The following is an 18140-nucleotide window of genomic DNA, read 5'->3' as shown; positions in this document are numbered from 1 at the left end:
CAGCCAGAACGTAGTTGGAGTGTGTGGAGTCGGAGGAGACCACTAAAACGCAACACCTGTGAAAACAACAGACGAACTTATCTTGTCCCAGATACTGAGCTTAGAAAAATAAAGGTGAACCTGCTCTCAGGGAGCAGATTATCAGGTCAGGCTGCTTATGATCACACACAATATCCAGCACAAGGAATGCTCTTTGTCACATGTGACCACTCCACCACTTACAATAACATTTCTCTAAGTACAGCAATAAAAAAAAAATACATCGTCCCTGGAGAGTGGTGGCAGTGTGTCTGTCGGAGGCAGAGTCAGTAGTCCTGTTCTAAAGGGGCAGTGCTAGGAGTCAGAAGGCAAAGCGTGGTGTCTTCATAACTTCATTTTCTTCACCACAGGGACTGGCACAGCTTGAAAGATTTTGGCTGCATTCTCCTCAGTGACGAGTTTCACCCAGATTGGCCGAAAGCTGCCTTTGAATCCAATGAACGCCATTTTATCTGCAAACCGAGAGCAATAAGTGAGAGGTATGGTGTGACTGCAAGCTGGGAAGACACTTGCTTATGTGTATGCACGCACACCCCCATGCCCCACACTTGTATGAAGCGACGAACGATGTATGAAAGGGGGGGTCTACAAGTGGTAAAGGAGTTCTCTTGTCCTGAAGCTTTATTAAAACCTTATACTCATACTGCGTAGAGTAAGTATTTGCAATAGTAGCTCATTTGAGACATTGCAGAATATAACCTTACAGAGGGAAACAAGGGGAGACAAAATTTCATGCCATGCCATTTAAACCACAAAGGGCCTTGTTACACCTTACGCTGTGGGCTGCGCACATGTTGATCGGTGTTAGTGCTAGTCACACCCTTAGTCTAGAAACCTTCTCTGGCTGCCCCCACCTGCACAGCTGTGACTTGTCATTAGAGGCCTGGTGAGCAGGGGCAGGATTAGGAGCTGTGAATTGCGTCTGTAGAGCTGGTGAGTCAGGGCCAGCTTCTATACCTGCTCTACAGGTAGAAGTATGAGAGATCCTGGGCTACTGGAGGACTTCAGCTTGGGTGGCACATCTGTGGGGAGTGCCCACATCTTAATGGAACTGGAGCTGGGTAGTGTTAGGTAGTGTCGGATCAGGGATAACCCTGCCCTGGAGTGGTGTAACTCTGAGCTGCATAACGAGTGCTTAAAAGTAACCAGGGGTTAAGAGCTCCAGGAGCCACCCAAAATTACTGAGTAACAAAGTAAAAACTGTTGTTGTTAGTGATATTGTGGTTATATCCAAAAGTCCCTACTACCATTGTACAAACACACAGAAAGAGATAATCTGTGCTTTCCCCCCACCCCAACCCAACCCAAGCCGGTAAGAGAAATTTCAAAAGAACCGAATATTTCATGGAATATGCATTTCTGCCAAAATCAGCCCCCTTCGTGAGATCATGCTGAGTTTGCCCAACTTGTGTTTGAGAAGAAAACCCAAGAGGGTGAGGAGAGCATGAATAGCAGAGAGGGGAGTTTAGTCATGGCTGAAATGTCCTCTTTTGACCTTTCGGTTTTTTGCAGTGGAGTGTTTCAGTTCTTCATTTTGAAATGTCTTTTCATGTTGAGATATTTTATTTTATTTTATACAGATATTTTTAAGTTAAAACTTGAAATCTAAATATATTAGCCAACCTCAAAACATCATTTTTTCAGAACACTTCTCTCATGAAAAACTTAAAAATGTTCAGCTTTAGTAGCGATTCAGAGGGAAGCCCAAATCTTAATCTCAAAATCCTTTATAAAACAAAAACCTATTCATAATAACTTGTTTTAGCCCAAATCCATCCTAAATCTGGCTCACAATAAACAGGAGCCTTACTATGAGGTCCAAAATGTCAGACTTATTTAACTCTGCCTCTGTAGCTACACATACTCTACGCTTTTCTAATCATCTTGTGGTACTGGTTGGCAGCTTTACTTTTATCCCTTACTGCTTCCTTTATCTCAAAGCAAACCCTTGCTAACGTAGACAACAGCTAATTCAGAGACGCATAAGCTTTCATAAGCAACAGCTTGCTTTGACAAATACTATCAAAAGTGTAGCCTTTTAGGAGGGATCTCAGGACAATTCTGTGTTAATTGTAGCACTGGAGATGCAAATTATTGCTGGGCGGATATGAAATTTGTTAGCTGATATGAAGGGAATAAGTGTACATGAGCAAAGCAAAGAGGCTTTGGAAGTTTAATATGGCTGTTAACTCGTGCTGTACCTGACGGTCACTGTTACTGGTTTAGAGGTCCACATGGTCCAATAATTTAGAAAACACCCCGGGGATTCTGAGTATTTTCACTTTCCAGCATATGTAAGGACAACTACCCTAGGCACTTTTCCCCCCTGTCTGAACAGTATAAACGACCTTCTTCAAACTGCTGTAAATACACTTTTGCAAATAAGTATCTGTCCAATCCCAAGACTTTGTAAAAAAGTGGTTATTTCTCAGTCTATATGCCTTCTCTGTCCAGGGCTGGATGTCTCTACGGATTTGGGCAGCTTTTCCAACCCATCCCAAAAGAGGAAGCTAAGCTTCCCTCTCACCAGCAAATGAGTCCAGTTAGAAGCAAGGTCAGTTTTAGCGGGAGAGTCTGTAAAGCAAAGTTTCTGTTTTTGTTTTACAGTTTTGAAATCTGTTACCTTTTAACTTTAAACCTCTCTCAGCTCCAAGCTTTTCCAGTACTTTAATCCATGGTCCTTTGGAAAGGTATCTTCCCTTTGAGGTCATCAGCACTATAGAACTAAAGAAAGCAATGACATTTTTAAACAAATGAAAAGTGATCAAACATCCTTTGCAAGCATGCTTAAAACATTGGTGGCAGTCATCTGTGTGAGTCCATGAGCAGCGGTTCATGTTTTTGCTGTTTTCGTCTGATGTTCAGTGACTTAGTCATGTATTTGCTTTCCCAGTCATGCTTTCCGAATTTGCTTTCCAGCAATTACAGTGTGTTGGAGGAGCCTCCCAGCTTGTGCACAGGCACCTTCACACTGGAGGTACTAAATTTAATGTGCATTAGCAAAAGCAGATTAATGACCGTGTGAGACATGCCCATTGTTGCTTCTAAATCACATTTCTTTTCACTTGGCTAGAAACTTTTATTTTTTTCAAAACCTTTGCTGCCAGGGAGCCTTAAAAATAGTTTGCACCCAATGTGAGCTATTTTTGGTGTCTTGTGGGGAAAACTCATCACAAACTGAATTCATTTTAAAATAGGATACTTGGCCTGCAGCGAACTCCTGCAGTGAACTAATAAGTTTGTCAGCCCTGGGGGAAAAACTGAAAAGCTATAGCTCAAAGAGACTAATAACAAAAGACATCATTTTTCTGACATTTGGCTGTCCTAGATAAATGGTAGGTAGGTATTTAACTGCTCTAGCTACAGGTCCGGCCCTTTTCAATAGTCTCCCATTGTAAATGTACTGCTGGATTAGGGGCTGTGAGCTTTGAATTGCTAAAAAAAAATACTTAACTGTCATGGACATGCAGGGTAGTTAAGAAGCTAGCAGAGGAGACATAATTCCCTGCCAAGATGCATTACACTTGTATAAGGTTATTAGGTGTCTACATCACCCCACAGTATCATATTTTGCCTCATGTAATGGCCTGTGTTGCATATACATGGCCAAACACATTACACAGCTACAGTTCTGCCCTATGTAGCTAAGTGTATTTCTCCTGCACATGCTTGGAAGTGATTTGGTGTTGCACTAGAGATGCCTAAGTCCATCTGTTGTGAACTAGCGCTACCACAGATGCACAGAAATCCCCCAAACTGTAAACAGCCACAACTAGCAGTGCTTGCTGTATTTGCCTGCCATCAGCTCTCTCACCTACCCAGGACAGGAGAGCTCCTGGGGTGCGGCACAACGCCATCTCAGTCTCTTCCCAAACTCTGCTATCAGGCTTATTACCTTTCTGACAATTTGGTTGTCATGGTCACTGCAGAGGGCAGGCACCCTGTCCCCAGCTGCTTCAAGTAACCCTGAGTTGGAACCTGAGCTGGATACATTCCTGAGGGAGGGGGGAACCTGCTCCCTCTGTCTAGGTGACTGGCCTCACACCTGGGTGGGGGCTTAAACTCCCTATTGTTCTAAGCAATAACATTAGGACTGGGGGGGGGGGGCTAGAGACCCTGTCAGTCTACCCAGCATCCAATGATGCCTTTCAAATTGGTTGGCTGGCAGCCAACAACTGCTGGCCTTCATTGGATCAGGTAAATGAGGTCATAAGGTCTATAAAAGTTAAAGATTGCCCAGGAGGAGGAGCAGCAGCCATGATGAGGACTCTGAGAGAAGCTGGGCCATCTGAAACTCATTCTCTGTCTTGAAACTCATGATCAATGAACTGCTTGCCCCCAGAGGGAATCTCCACCTGCCTCTGGATGATACTTGTGGGTAAGCTACTTGAAATCTAACTAGATATATAGTTTGCAGTAACTCAGATACGTGATCAAAGGTTACCATGCCACTGTTTGCTCTAAGGGTTTTCTCTGATAATGCTCTACCCTGTACCCCACTCCAAACCTACTCCTTGTAACCAATAAAGTTCTCCTCTGTACCTAGCGTGGGACACTTATTGGAAAAGGGTCTAGATTATGCCTTGGGGTCCCCTTGGTTCAACTGACTAAGAGAGACCACTTTGGGCTTCAGACTGCAGAAAGCACCCCAAGTTCTTGCAGTGGGTTAAGTACCCCTCAAGGACTACTAGGCCTGTGTTTCCCAGGGGGTAAAGGGTCAAAATCAGTCCAGACCTTGGGTGGTGGCAGTGTTACCTCTAGGCTTGTGGGTGTGCTCCAGGAAGGAGGTCAGTCAGACATGAGGTGCCCCCAGAGAGGCACTCAGAGCCTGGAAGGTGGTTGGGCTCAGTGAGGCAGGTGGCTCAGAGCAGGAGTACTCCCTACTGGCCTGCCAGAGGGGAAACCTAGGTTTATCTCCCTCTGAAGGGATTTGAATCCTGCTGTTCCACAGAGCCAGGCAAGAGTGAGAGCATCTTCCTATTGAAACCAGGTCACTGGGTAATCAAGCAGGAAAACAGACAAGTTTGTGTTTCAGGGAGGTGCCTTAGCAAGGGTAACATAAGGTCTTTGACTGTTGGCACAGTTTGCAGCATGAACACCGTATGGTCCCAGAGGCTGGGCGGTGGACACGGTGAGCTCCCACAGGCAGCGCCAGTGCTGTCAGCAGTGGGAGTGTGGCGCTGGCAAGTGGTGAGCTCCTGCAGGTGGGTGCAGTGCTGGCAATGGCTGGAGGGGGGGAGGAAGGCAAGCGCCACCTGCAGACGCTGCTGGCAGAGTCAGCAGCACCTTTTTGCAGGCAGTGCGATGCTAAGCTCAGGGTGTGCACGTGCACCCCCTACAAATCGCCAATGGTTTGCAGTACAGAGTATTTGGGAATGCTGTACAAACAGGAGTGGAGGCAGAGAACAGGCTGCTTTCCCTTGTGCTCCACCTGCCTGGAATGCTCTCTGCACTGAATAAATATTAGTTACCAACATTCATGCTAGGAGATTTTTTTCACTGGGTGAGCACCCCACTGGTGTTCCCCCTGCAGGGCATAGTTCACTGGGATACCCCCTTAGGAGGGCATGCCCCACAGCAGGATGCTGGGCTAGAAATTGTGCTCTTCCACATGGCCTGGTGCTCCACCACTGTCCTGTGGGTATGTCCCCCCAAGCAAGGCAGCACTGTGCAGAGATAAGTGAGCTAGCTCAGTGTATTCCAGCTTCTAAAAAAGAAATAGCATAGCCATGTTAGCACAGCAATGCTCCTGGCTAACTAGCACTGATGAAAATAAGAGCTAATGAACATATTAATGAATATGTCTTTACTGTTTTCTGGCTTGACTGTGCCCCTTGTGGTGTGGCACCCTCTGGAGCTGCACCACCCACACCAACTGGAGTATGGCTCTGGTTACCAGACTGCATATGAGAACACACACACACACACACTGAACAAGAAGGAAGGACCACCTGAGCCTTATTGCCCACTGGGCTAGTGTGGTTTAGGCACACCAGTTTCTTAATCAGCACACAAGGAAGAGATGTGGCCAGCATCAGATCTGACTACCTTTGGCTTTCCAGATTGAACTACCAGGTATCCACTTATAGCTGGAGCAACTTTTGATACGAGTCCAGAGTAGAATTTAAATTTTCACCTCATAGCAAGACATTGTAGCCACTCCTTTAAACAAGGAAGTGCATTTAATATAGTCTCACCAATAAAAAGGACTGGAGCCCTCAGCTCTCAATAAAAGAAGTATCATTTATTATGCATTTTATTAGTATTCAACCTGCATAGATTGCTACCCTCCAGCATACTGGTGCTTGGAACATGTTTGGTACTCACTGTACTAGCTGCATGACTCTGGATCTCTGGCTACCATGTTTACAGCAATAATAATATGCAGCCCATGTGTCTGGGCACTCAACATGTGCATGGACTGCTCATGTACTGTATTAATGGAATCTGCAGATAACCAAGAGAATATGCAGACAATAAAAAACAGAGGGTATGAGCATCTGTAGCTTATGCAATGATAAAGTCCTGACAGGTCATTTAAGGATTTATAGTCCATGCTTTAGAGCTACTTTGGAATTCAGCTTTTGGATTTGGCTGGAGCCAGTGGATACTGAACTATGGCATGAAATGTTGTGCAACTCTGGTTCGTGTTTGGTGACCAGGGCTGGGAAAAAGATTAATGTCTGATGAGTGTGTCTATGTGTTACTTTTTTCTTGAGCACTGGATTATTTACTCACTTGTCTTTGATGTTGGTGACATACTGGTCTATCTGTGCTGGGATTCCCTGGAGAATAGCGTTTTTGAAACTTTTTTGGTTGACAACTTTTCCATTTTGCCCTTCAATCACAACTACTTGGATTCCATCCTCAGTGAGGAAAATCTTCTTGCCATCAGCCTGCAGAAAAGAAAAATAAAAGGAAATACTTGGCAAATCAAAGAAATCCAAAGTCATAACAATTCACTCTAAGACATTTCATAACAGCATTGTTTTGCTTCAAGGAACAATACTCCTCATCTCTTTGCTTGGGTGGACTTGAACCTACAACGTGCCAAACTTTAGTGGTAGCTTCCTACATTTGTTCTAGGTAAAAAAGGAGTGAAATTTGCCTCCTTTGTTTAAAAGGCTAGCAAGACTGGATGAGAGAAACCCCCTACCTCGATATATGCGAAGTCATCTGTCAGGTGGAAGTATCTTGTTGTGTAGGTTTCTATTTTCACCTCTAGGAAATGGTCTTTATACATCTGCTCACACACAAAAGAGAAGAATAAAGTGTTTAGAGGCTTTGTACATTCCCAAATGCTTCATTATCAGAAAGCTTTTCAAACTAGACCAATTTCATCAGCAAATCAGATACCTAATATGTTGTGTATTGCCAAATTACATTGATAATGAGATCTGGGCAAAATCGTAATTTCTGTATTCAGCCTATCCACATTAATGTTTGCTGGTTTCCCATAAAGAAAAAGTAAAGGCAACTCATTGTGCACAGCAATATGTCACTGCCTGAGGCCTAACCTCTGCGGGCCTACTCCAAGTGAGAAAGGCAACAAGGATGACTGGGACCAAAAATGGGCATGTCTTAGAAGACATGGGGTTAAGCACAAGGCTTGGTATGCAAAGGAGGCATGAAGCTACACACTCTCCTCCCTGGCCTTGTGTATGTAATGGGCAGAAGTAGCTGCCACAGGCGAGGTGTGCCTTTCTTTACTGTTTCCAATTATTCCTGTTTCTTCACCAGCTTCTAATGCCGGCAAGTGTTACCAAAAAGGGCCCCAAACAGCTCACTGAGAATCGCTTTGTCAACCCCTCCTCTCAGCCTGTTGCATATGATTAGTGTGGCCCCACACTCCATGAGATGAAGCTGAACCATCTTGCCCTGCACCTCATCTGCATATACATTTTTGGAGAATCACAGGACTCATGACAAGAACACCCAGTTCCAGTCATGACTGGGGGCTAATTAGCGCCTGGATCCTTTCTGGGGGTATGTGGAGTGCGTGCGCGTGCGCGCGCACACACACACTGAGCAGTGCTGAGTGGTGGGGCCACCATAGCTTGAAATGCTGTTGACTGGTGGGGCCCAGCCCAATGAACTATATGGTAAATCACAAGCCTTTAGCTGTGACCCAGTATCATGCATAGTTTGTGCTACTTGTATGTAGTACAGTGATGCTCAGAAGTGTGTTTATGGAGTTCCTGTGCTAAAACTTGCAGCAATTTTTAAAAAAAAGGTTGACATGCATCAATTCTGGATAACATAAGTGCATGGGTAATATATGCATTTGTACAGCTTTGTTTGATTTCAAGGTTATAGTTTTCAAATTTTCTTCTCACTTCTATGTGCTCAGGGAGAGCAGGGTCTGATAGTAAGGCAAGGGGGAAAGGACTGCAAGGGGAAAAATTTGGGGGGAAGCAGAGAGTAAATACAGTAACTGCTACAGCTTCAGCTGTCTAAGTTTTTTAGGCATCTGTTTTCTCTACTTGCAAGAGCCTATTCAAGCTCTTTTTGCATTGCTGGGGTATTTCAGAAGACAATGGATAAAACTGATCTTGTACAGCTGGTCCCAGGCCTACCTGGGAGGATGCATGCTAAAACCACAACTTGACAAAGGAACAGAACATCGAGAAAAGCAAACCGGGCACTTACCAGCCCAGTGTTGGGTAACTTCTTAGGCATTGGCACATCTACTATTGGTGTCTCAATGTATTTGGGATAGGCCATAGCTGTACAGTCACTGATTCCAGCATTCTTGGGGATAACTGCTTTGATCCTTATTCTTTCACAGCCTTTGACAGAGCAAAAGGCAAACTTGTCCTTCTCATTCTGCGCTTTCAGTTTCAGAAACAGCAACCTGTAAAAGGAAAGCATCAACACACAATTGCTGGGTGTTACATGCCAACATTAACAAGTAAAGGAGGTAGTACAGTAATACTTAATGCCTTTCAGCAACACATGTAATCTAGGGCGAACTAGTAGAATATCCCAGGGCGAACTAGTAGGATATTTATGCTAAATCACACATTGGGGTATACATAAATATATGCACATATATGTAGATGCATAAACCTACTTGCTATTTTTTGGTAGATTTGTGAATCAATCTATCAATCATCTTTTAACACAACCTTAATTTTTTAAGGAAAAGAAAGAGTCCTACATCTCCAAGAAAATACATGTAGTGTTTAAATGTGTTAGGTCCCTCTGCATTACTGTCTTGATGCTCTGAGAGACTTACTGCTTAAGGGTTTTAGGTCTCATTTGCAAAAAGAGAAGGGCTTTACACTGGTGCAGAATAACTTCATTTTCTGAGTTGGGCGTGCCTCTTTCTTCTGCTTTTAACTTAATTTGCATTCTTTTGGCACAGGCAGCAAGTGGCAGGGCCTGGGAGCTTGTGAACGAGTGGCAGCCCCATGAGTCATAGGGATATGAAATGCTGCTCATGAGGAATCTGTTTTTTTTGAGCTTCCAGTTTGTACTTGCATGGTGTGCGCCAAAACAATTTCTGCTTCAGATGTTTTTCTCATCTATCAGTCTAGATGGACAACAGCTGTCTCCTTACCCAGTGTCCTCATCCCAGTAGTAGTATCCCTTGGTAGGGTATCTGTATTCCAGTTTGTCCATCTGCAGGGTCCTGTAGAAGGTGCCTGTTTTGTATGTTTGTTTCAAGAGACGATTGTGGATGTCTGAGAGGATGGAAAACGTTGTTTTTTTAGGGTAGCAAAACCCTACTTGAATCCAGTCGTTCCTAAAATAGGAAAGACCCGCATTATACCACATTGACATATGACTATGACTTTCCTGGGCATGCCATAAACCAAGTTAAATAGTTCAATCTGAGATGTAACCTAATTCTTTCGTGGCTGGTTAAAAATGTAGTAGATGAACCAACACAATCTCATTTAGATTTAACTTGCAGATAACATCAATCAGTTAGCTAAGTAATTCAGGCCAGGCCTATTCCTGATGTAATGCCATTGGCTTGTATTCACCAGGGATGAGTTTGGTGCTAGACCTTTTTTTACCTTTCGGTACATATCTTGGGGGACGTACGAATTTGAGATGAAGAGTGAAAAGATGGTGCAGCTCAGAGTGGGCTGGATAATTAAGTCAGCTCATGACTATGGCAATAACCTCATTCTTTAAAAATGCTCAGCTACATTAGCATTTTGGAATTCTGGTCTCATGGGTTAAGAGTTCGAGGGATCACTCACTTGTTGAAGTTGATGAGCCATATTGTCAGTTCCTCGGGGGCTGCCTTGTCCCAGTGCACGGTGTAACCTTTCCTCAGGGTTATAACTGGCTGGTACTGCTGGTAATGAGTGCTTTTGCTTAAAGCCCCCTCCAAGGAAAGAGGACGATCAGGGCAGTCATTCTTTATGATTTTCATTTGCAAGTTGGCTGGCTTGTAGGCCTGGATGTATATCTAGATCAGGAGAACAGCCACAAACGGTTCAATGAGATAGTCAAATATTTCAGAGACAGATACTCAGTGGGGTAAATCAACATAGTTTCTTTGATTTCAGCAGAGTTGCACTGATGCACCTCAGCTGGGAATCTGGCTGTATATCTACATCTGTATATTCAATGTCTTGCAGTTTATTTTTAGCTGTGCTTGAAAAATACATTTATCTTCTCATGACCTGCAAGCACACAAAGCACTAACAAAGACACCCAAAGAACATTCAACAGAATTGTAGTGTCACAGACCTTGTGCTGACCCTCCACCCAGGAATAAGCGTCACCACCAGAGATCTGACTTTTAGATAAATAGGGGCTAAGTAAGTGGCTTCTACCTTAGACTGTAAAAGGTAGGAAAACCACAGCAGTAGTTACAAGATGGCTTTGAGGATATTATTTTAAAAATACACTGGCAACACCCAAGACAAAGCTAAAAAAAAAATCACCTTACAAAAAAGAAAGTGAAGGGCTGGCTGTAAGCAGAGGCATGAGGGAGAGTCTTCGTGGCAGGAAAAATGTTTTTTTGTGGTTAAATCGCAGGACGGGAAGTCAGGAGATCTGGATTGTAATTTTGAATCCAGAGCAGATTTCCTATGAGACTACGGGAAACTCTCTGTGAGACACTTTCCTCCACAGAAAGGAGGAAAGTAACCCTTCCCTGCCTCACAGTCAGTTTGTGCAGCTTAATACAGTAATGCTCAGGAAGTGCTTGGAGATCTTGAGATGGGAGATGCTGCAGAAGTGAAAAGTGTTATCTTCGTTGTTGAATATTTGGGATTAAAGATTGTAAAGAGCACCCCAAAATGGACCACAGTATTTATGGGCAACTCCTTTCTGTGTGCAAGAGTACACAAGCAGATGCCCTGTTAAATGCTATAGCATCCTAAAAAGTGCATGAAATTCTGAAACTTCACTGCTCATGAGTTCAAGTTCCTAATACCAAGAGATTTTAAATATCAGAATATTCATCTCTTCTCAACCCCATGCTCAAAAGCAAAGACAGCATTGTAATGTACCTGGGCATAGTGTCCACTGCAGATTGAACCCCTCCAGTCTGGTACATCAATACAGTCTGGGTGTTTGATTAACCAGTTATCTTCCTTTATCAGGTATGAACCAGGGTACTGTGACACAGATCCATCTACATCGTGAAAAACTGATGTTTTGTCACCATCCATATTCAGTTTATTGAACCAAGGACCGGGTTCTCCAAAGAACACTCTTGAGGTAATCTAAACAGAAGAGAGATACATATTTACATACCAGTATACTTAGCGTTTTAGGTGAAGGGCAGCTCTGGCTGTTAGAACAGCTCAATGCAACTATTTTCTGATTTTATCCAGCACTGCAACACAATAATTTGAACAAGGAGCGCCTTTAGGGTTTGCTGGCCTGTTTACAAGTGATGCAATATAATTGAATCTAATAGTTTCAGAAAAGGCCATACATTCTGTGTGTCCATCTTGAGACACTTTATAACTTGTTTTCAAAGGTTCTGCAGAAAGCCAGTGGGAGTGCCTGGTGCCCAGTGGCAGCTCCTGTAGGAATCAGGCTGTGGATATGTGAAACTGGAAGAACCCAAAAAATCAGTGGCTACCTTTGGCAAAGTCATGTCAACTAGCAGGAAATTCAGTGATACTTATTCTAGGATACTGGAATGGCCCTTCTTTTGTCTGTACATGGCTGGGTGCTGGAGGATAAGCAGAGCTGGGTCATGCACTCAGAAGCTCTGTTTTTCCACCTGCCCAGGTCTTTCCAGCATCCTACTCTCCTGGCCCTAGCAGTTGGGGAGGAGAAGGTGATTTATTTTAAGAACCAGAGGAAGATTCAGGGTGGAAGTTGCCTTATCCGATCAAGTTCTCTCATCTCATCCCCTTATTTTAAAAAAGTGTATGCACTACAGAAGGTTGTGCTTACACTGGAAGCAAATCAGTTGCCTCCCCTGAGATACAGCTGCTCATGTGAATTGTGACCAGTGTTTTGTATCCAAGTTAAATAAATAAAATGTCCTAAGCCAGCCTGATGCAATATGGATCTGTCTGACACTTCTAGGGAGTTTTGATCTTCCATCTAGATGCTTGGCACAGATTTTTAAGCACTGTTTCCCATGGTATTTGGTAAAAATTGAGGCTATCAAAATCATTTTTGAAATCCAAAGAAAGTGGGCTTGGGGTACTCAGGGGAGGGCTTGTTTTTCTCAGCTTTTTTGGCAGGGAAGCTAATCAGCATGGGACAGACTAATTGGCATTGCCACTCAGCAGTGCTAATTAGCCTCATATAAAGAGCTATTCTGCTTCCAGTTTAAGGTGCAGCCTGCTTGGGGGGCCAGAGGAGCAGGAAGCTTGCATAAGGGAGCCACCATTAGGCATGATAAATTTTTCTTGACTGCCCATCTTGGCTGGAAATCTCAAAGAGATGTTCCTTATTAATATTTCCAGCTTCTGGTTGGGCCAGTACTTCTACAAGAATAGCTGAAAACAAGAGGGCTTAATTTTCCCCTTTTACACCAACATTTCACACCAACCTCAGCTCTGTTAATTTCAGTGGCATTAATCCTGAGAAGCGTGTGGGAAAACAGGCCTACAGGAATAGAGAGATGCAGGAATAGGGAAATAATATTTATGAATAAGCTAAACATTTTTGCAAGTACGTTCAGCTCTGCTTTGCCATGCTTGTCCATTTGTTACTTCATCCAAGCCAGTTTTCTCATCTGTCACTTACGTGTAATTTGCTAAACCCCCAGGGGTCATCTCCGCTAGGACACTAAACTTCCAGTTATGACATTAGTTTTCTCAAGGGCCGTGACCCGAGTCATCTTTTTCACCTAGTCCATCTTATCCTCCAAACCCAGTGGCAGAGTCTGATCAAAGGAATAACGTACCGGGACATCTTCAAAGATAATGTTTGTGACATTGTTGTTGGGGCAGCTCTGCCAGGCATTGTTGAGGCGGAAGGCCAGGGCACTCGTGTGACGGCCCTCCAGTGCAGCAAACTTGCGGAAGGTGCAGTTCTCAACGCTGATTGGCCCGTCGTAGAACTGAATCCCACGAATGGGGAAATCCCTACAACGTGGTTGGGGAGGACGGGAAGAGGAAGAAAGAGAAAGCAATTTGGTCACAATTGGTTGGCAGAAGCCATGAGTACCCTGCATGGTTTGGACACTCAGCCGGCTGACACTAAGGTGGGGGGGGGGGGGTCTGGGAAATCCTTTTCTCCTTATGAATTCTGCTCAAATTTTCTCACATCTGAATGGACCATAGTTATCTGGTCTGGACCACTAGAAGGGAGGAACTTTCAGTGATGCCGAGGCCTTGACCTAAATAGAAAATATCTTCACTGGAATCTCAAACAAGAAACATAGCAGGGTAACCCATAATGGGTCTGAATGACATCAGTGCTACGATCCCAAGACATTTTCCCCTGGAAGCTAGTTATAAGCAGGAGGAAGCCTCCAAAAAAAATCAGCTTTAAAGAAGCAAAAATGATGCAGCCTGTAGGATACAGTTTGAAGTTAGCTGGCACACATCAGTTGAGGGAGGGATGGGGACAGGGCTTCACCGACCAAAAATGTCCACCTTTCCCCAACTGACTGAACCGCAAGTGGTGTGGCAGGCTGCCAGCGTTAGCTACTGCCCCTGCCAATGTAAAAGTCAAACTTGGATGATAACTCCAGACCATGTGAATAATGAGATCATTTAAATGTCAGCTAAGAGAGACAGGTATTTTTCTCACATTCTGTTTTAAGCAAATGTGATGGCCTGTCCCTTTAACAGGCTCACATAAGAAGTATTAGGACTCACTCAAAATGAAATGAGTTTGGTCCCTTTCTCACAGGAGTCTTTCTACAGATAACCTTGCCACTCATGTGAGTACTTCCTGTCACTGGAAGTTTGTACTGAGTTCCCACTGAAGACAATGGGCTGAAGACAATTTTATCTAAAGGGCAGTAGGGCTGATTACTGACTGAACATCCTTTCAATAGTGTCGGAAGGATGGACCTCCTGTGCTTCCACTGACAAGCAGAGTGAGGAGGGGCATGTAGGAAGATATGATATTTAGGTTCTTTCTTTACAGGCTGCTCTTAGGATAACTACTGCTTTTTTAAGAACAACATGATGTATTTGCAAAATCAACTTGTAGCACTTAAACCAAGGAAGATGCCACATGCCAGCTTCACCTGCAGTGTAATGAGAGCACAAAAATCATGACTGTACAACTGCAGTGGTGGCAGGTACCCTGAGGAGTGCTATCATCACACCCCTACTTGACAAAACCCAGGGCAGGGGCTCAGTGGGATGTTCTACATGGGGTATACTTGACTTGAGTAGAGATCACCACATTGTCCAGGCATTTCTCACCCCTGCACAAAGCTTCCCCTGCTAGTAAACTCTCCTGCTTCTTCAGGAGTCTTTCCCAGCCCAGTTCACAAAGGGGGGTATCCACATTGTCTTGGCAGCATATGACGGCAGCTGCATAAAGAGGACTTTGGAAATGAGAGACATGGCCCAAAATGCTTTGTGTAAAACTCCATCTGTTTAAACTACGTTGAAGAGCAATGAAAAAATATAACCGTCTGGAGTCTAAGCCAACAAAGGGACAGGAACTGTTTGCTTGTGCTGGAGGGAACTTACTGGCCTATAGGGAGGGTCCTCCCTCTGTGATCCAGGCCACCAGGTCCCCAGATTTCATTGTCCATGGTCTCTGTTCCCAGGTTTTCACTTTCACCGACAAAGAGACTATTCTTTATTTCTTGCTTTGAGCCATCGTCGTGCGGAAATGTTCCACCGCTAGGGGAGACAAGGCCATACATTACTGGGGCTGCTTATGCCAAACCACTGTGGACTCTTTAGTCCAAATAATAAGATAACCAGCGGGAAATGAATGGCACTTACCTAGCCAAGGTCAGGCCAATGCCATTGTCCGCAAACCTGCAAGAAGAGAAGAATGGGGAGATAAGGCTTTTCACCAGGTTGTGAAAGGCTTAGGCGCGGGATATCCAAACCAGCAGGGATTTGTAGTAAAAACAAGGAGGACTTGGATTAACTAGCATGAGGGAGATTGCTTTCTTTTAACAGGGAGGTGGTGCAGAAATGTAGACTTGGCAATCTCATTCACATTCTAGTTTTATCGCATGACTTGGAGTGTAGAGATCAAGTGAAGCCACCGTCCAGTGTGCACCAGAACGATATCCTGACACTGCAGGGGAAGGGACTTATCTGAGACTTATCTGTCTTTTTTCAGCTGTATGCCACAATCCTTTCACAGTTATGCAAAGACAGCATGTTTGTCTCTGTCTCAGACTAGTTTCTGTTATTTCATAATTCTCAGCCCTAGGCACATCTCTGTTTATTATTCACATTGGCTTTCCATGGAGCAATTTATAAAGGGACAAATGTTGCATAAGGAGACGGTTTTGAATTCTATTTTATCAGAAATTGGACAGAAATAGGGGATGGACCTGAATAAGAAAACTTGGATCACAATATCACCCAGGTTTGGATCCGGATCTTAATTTTGCAAATGGCTCTGGTTTTATAATGGGCTAAACCATGACTCCAGATTCAAACATTCCCCTGAGCCCCTACTAAACTGTGAGGAAGTCAGAATCCAGTTTTAATTTTATAGCTTGAGCTCACGTCTATTGTGTGCTGACACGATTATCATTTTTATAACATGTTGCTAGAACTTCACACTCGTTCTCTCTCTTACACAATCAGTGTAAAGCAGAACAAACATCATCTCATCTTGATTCTGTCCCTAGGTGGCAGCACATTACAGGCTATATGGCTTTTATTTATTATTGCTGCAGCCCCAGAAATGTGCATGGCACATCAAGATCTGTTTTAGTAATATAATACATAGGTCTTATTGTAGCAGCAGAAATGAAAATGACTGCAGCTATAAAAACAATCCCATCTTGATGCCTACATCCCCCATTCAGATTCTCTCCAAAGGACCCTGCTGGAAACTGGTAACAGGGAGACACATATGAACTCTTTAAGAAACCTTGGTATTGCACTCAGCAATGCAAGCTTCTAAAACACACGCAGCTGATCCGAAAAGGCAGAATTCATTGCCTTTGGAATGCTAGACATTTCTGGTTCATAAGTTCAGATGCAGAACAAACAAGAAGAAGCCCGGCTATTACATTGCTGTCAATTCCGACTCACTCTCTTGCTAATCTAACCAGGTCACTAAGGCCAGTTTAGAGCTAATGGTCACTTTAAAAGGCCTGGGTCATTTTAAGGTAAGGCAACTGGATACTATATAAAGAAATTACTGACATTCATACTAGGGTGCTGCAATGTGCCGTGTAAACTAGCCTTTTACTTTTTTCCCCCCTTTAATTGACATTGATATCAAGAGTCTGGATCAGCAGCAGAAATTGTAGAAGATCATGTGTTCCCAAGTGTAAAAAGGGTTTGTTCTCAGCAGCACAGGAAGCCACTTTCAAAGAGCCTACAATGTGCCTTTGCCCAATTCCTCTCTCTCTCCCTCCTGTGATGCATAGCATCTTGGGTACTGGCTTATTCAGCATAACAGTAAACCACATAAAACTGAACTATGACCCCAAGCTTAGGTCATTTTTTTTCCAAGCTCTTTCATTTTTCATGGAGAATTGTTTATTTGAGTCACTTTTTGCTGCTGCTTGGAAACTCTGTACAGGATCACAGGCAAAACAATCAGACGGACTCTTCACTTTAGACAAAACCAGTTTTGTTTACATAAAATAATGCTTGTGCTTTCTTAATGTTTCGTTTTTATTTTAATCTTGACCATACGAAAGGTGCAAAGCAATATAAATAGTCTGAACCACAGTTATGCTTGACATAAATTCCAATTTGAGCTCCTTGGGCTGAAACAACGCAAAACTTACTGGCAGTTATCCAGCCACACATCTCCACCCCTCAGCCAGGCCCCGTGATCCTGGTTCTTGTAGGCAATAAAGTGTTTAATTATGGCAGGCTCTCTCGGCTTCAAAGGGTCGGCATCTTTGTGCGGGCTATACCTGGAACCACGAGAAAAGAAGAAACTGTTGGCAATGGAAGTCATTCTTGCCCAATGAACAGCTGCTGCTGTACCTACATGTTCAGTGTTTGTTGGCATTATTTCTGTTCAGGCCTGGGTCATCTAATCTAATAGCCTGTCCTTGACAGCAGCTGGTACTGCCAGCCAGGAAGGCACAAGAAACGCTGCAGTTGCGAGAGAACCTGCTTCAGGAAAACGTTTCTTCTGATCCTTTCATTATTTAGATGGTGACTCAGGCCCTCAAGTGTAACAGTTCATATCCCTTCCAAAACTCCTGGGTACATTTTTTAACTTCTAACTGCATTTCAGGATAGTCCTGTTATCCACATAAATGCTTAATTTGTTTCTTAGAACCATGTTCAGCTCTGGATCGGCCGGGGCCCTGAGCTTTACAGGCTCACTGGGCTTTCTGGGGAAAAGTAAAGATGGCACTGAAAAATGAAATAACTTTGGCAAGATGGAGGCATCTTCTTTGCTCACCCTACTACACATCAGCCAGGCCACAGATCTGCTTTGAAGCAGATTTATTAGCTTTGAAGTTCTCAGGCAGGATGAAACATTGGTTTGGTGAGACAGGGCAACAAGTGAGACCAATGGAAGCTGCAGAAAAG

The 18140-nt window shown here is 43.8% G+C and overlaps 1 protein-coding gene across 2 annotated transcripts in view; it reads right to left on the bottom strand.

Moving 5' to 3' along the window:
- Nucleotides 1-6: 6 nt before the first annotated feature.
- CEMIP (cell migration inducing hyaluronan binding protein) overlaps nucleotides 7-18140 on the bottom strand; it is a 157809-nt gene continuing 139675 nt past the window's right edge. For both annotated transcript variants that reach the window (XM_019504101.1, XM_019504102.1), the window contains 12 exons: nucleotides 17378-17509; nucleotides 15393-15428; nucleotides 15132-15287; nucleotides 13382-13562; nucleotides 11517-11732; nucleotides 10254-10465; nucleotides 9602-9787; nucleotides 8689-8893; nucleotides 7196-7282; nucleotides 6778-6935; nucleotides 2663-2763; nucleotides 7-491 (listed from right to left, as the gene is read on the bottom strand). In XM_019504101.1, coding sequence (XP_019359646.1) covers nucleotides 364-491; nucleotides 2663-2763; nucleotides 6778-6935; nucleotides 7196-7282; nucleotides 8689-8893; nucleotides 9602-9787; nucleotides 10254-10465; nucleotides 11517-11732; nucleotides 13382-13562; nucleotides 15132-15287; nucleotides 15393-15428; nucleotides 17378-17509 — 1798 coding nt within the window. In that variant the 3' untranslated portion in view covers nucleotides 7-363. The remainder of the gene's footprint in view (nucleotides 492-2662; nucleotides 2764-6777; nucleotides 6936-7195; nucleotides 7283-8688; nucleotides 8894-9601; nucleotides 9788-10253; nucleotides 10466-11516; nucleotides 11733-13381; nucleotides 13563-15131; nucleotides 15288-15392; nucleotides 15429-17377; nucleotides 17510-18140) is intronic.

This window comes from Gavialis gangeticus, unplaced genomic scaffold (genome assembly GCF_001723915.1).
Source record: "Gavialis gangeticus isolate Ggan-Ray unplaced genomic scaffold, GavGan_comp1, whole genome shotgun sequence".
Taxonomy (NCBI): Eukaryota; Metazoa; Chordata; order Crocodylia; family Gavialidae; genus Gavialis; species Gavialis gangeticus.
This window is presented reverse-complemented; position numbering and strand designations above follow the sequence as displayed.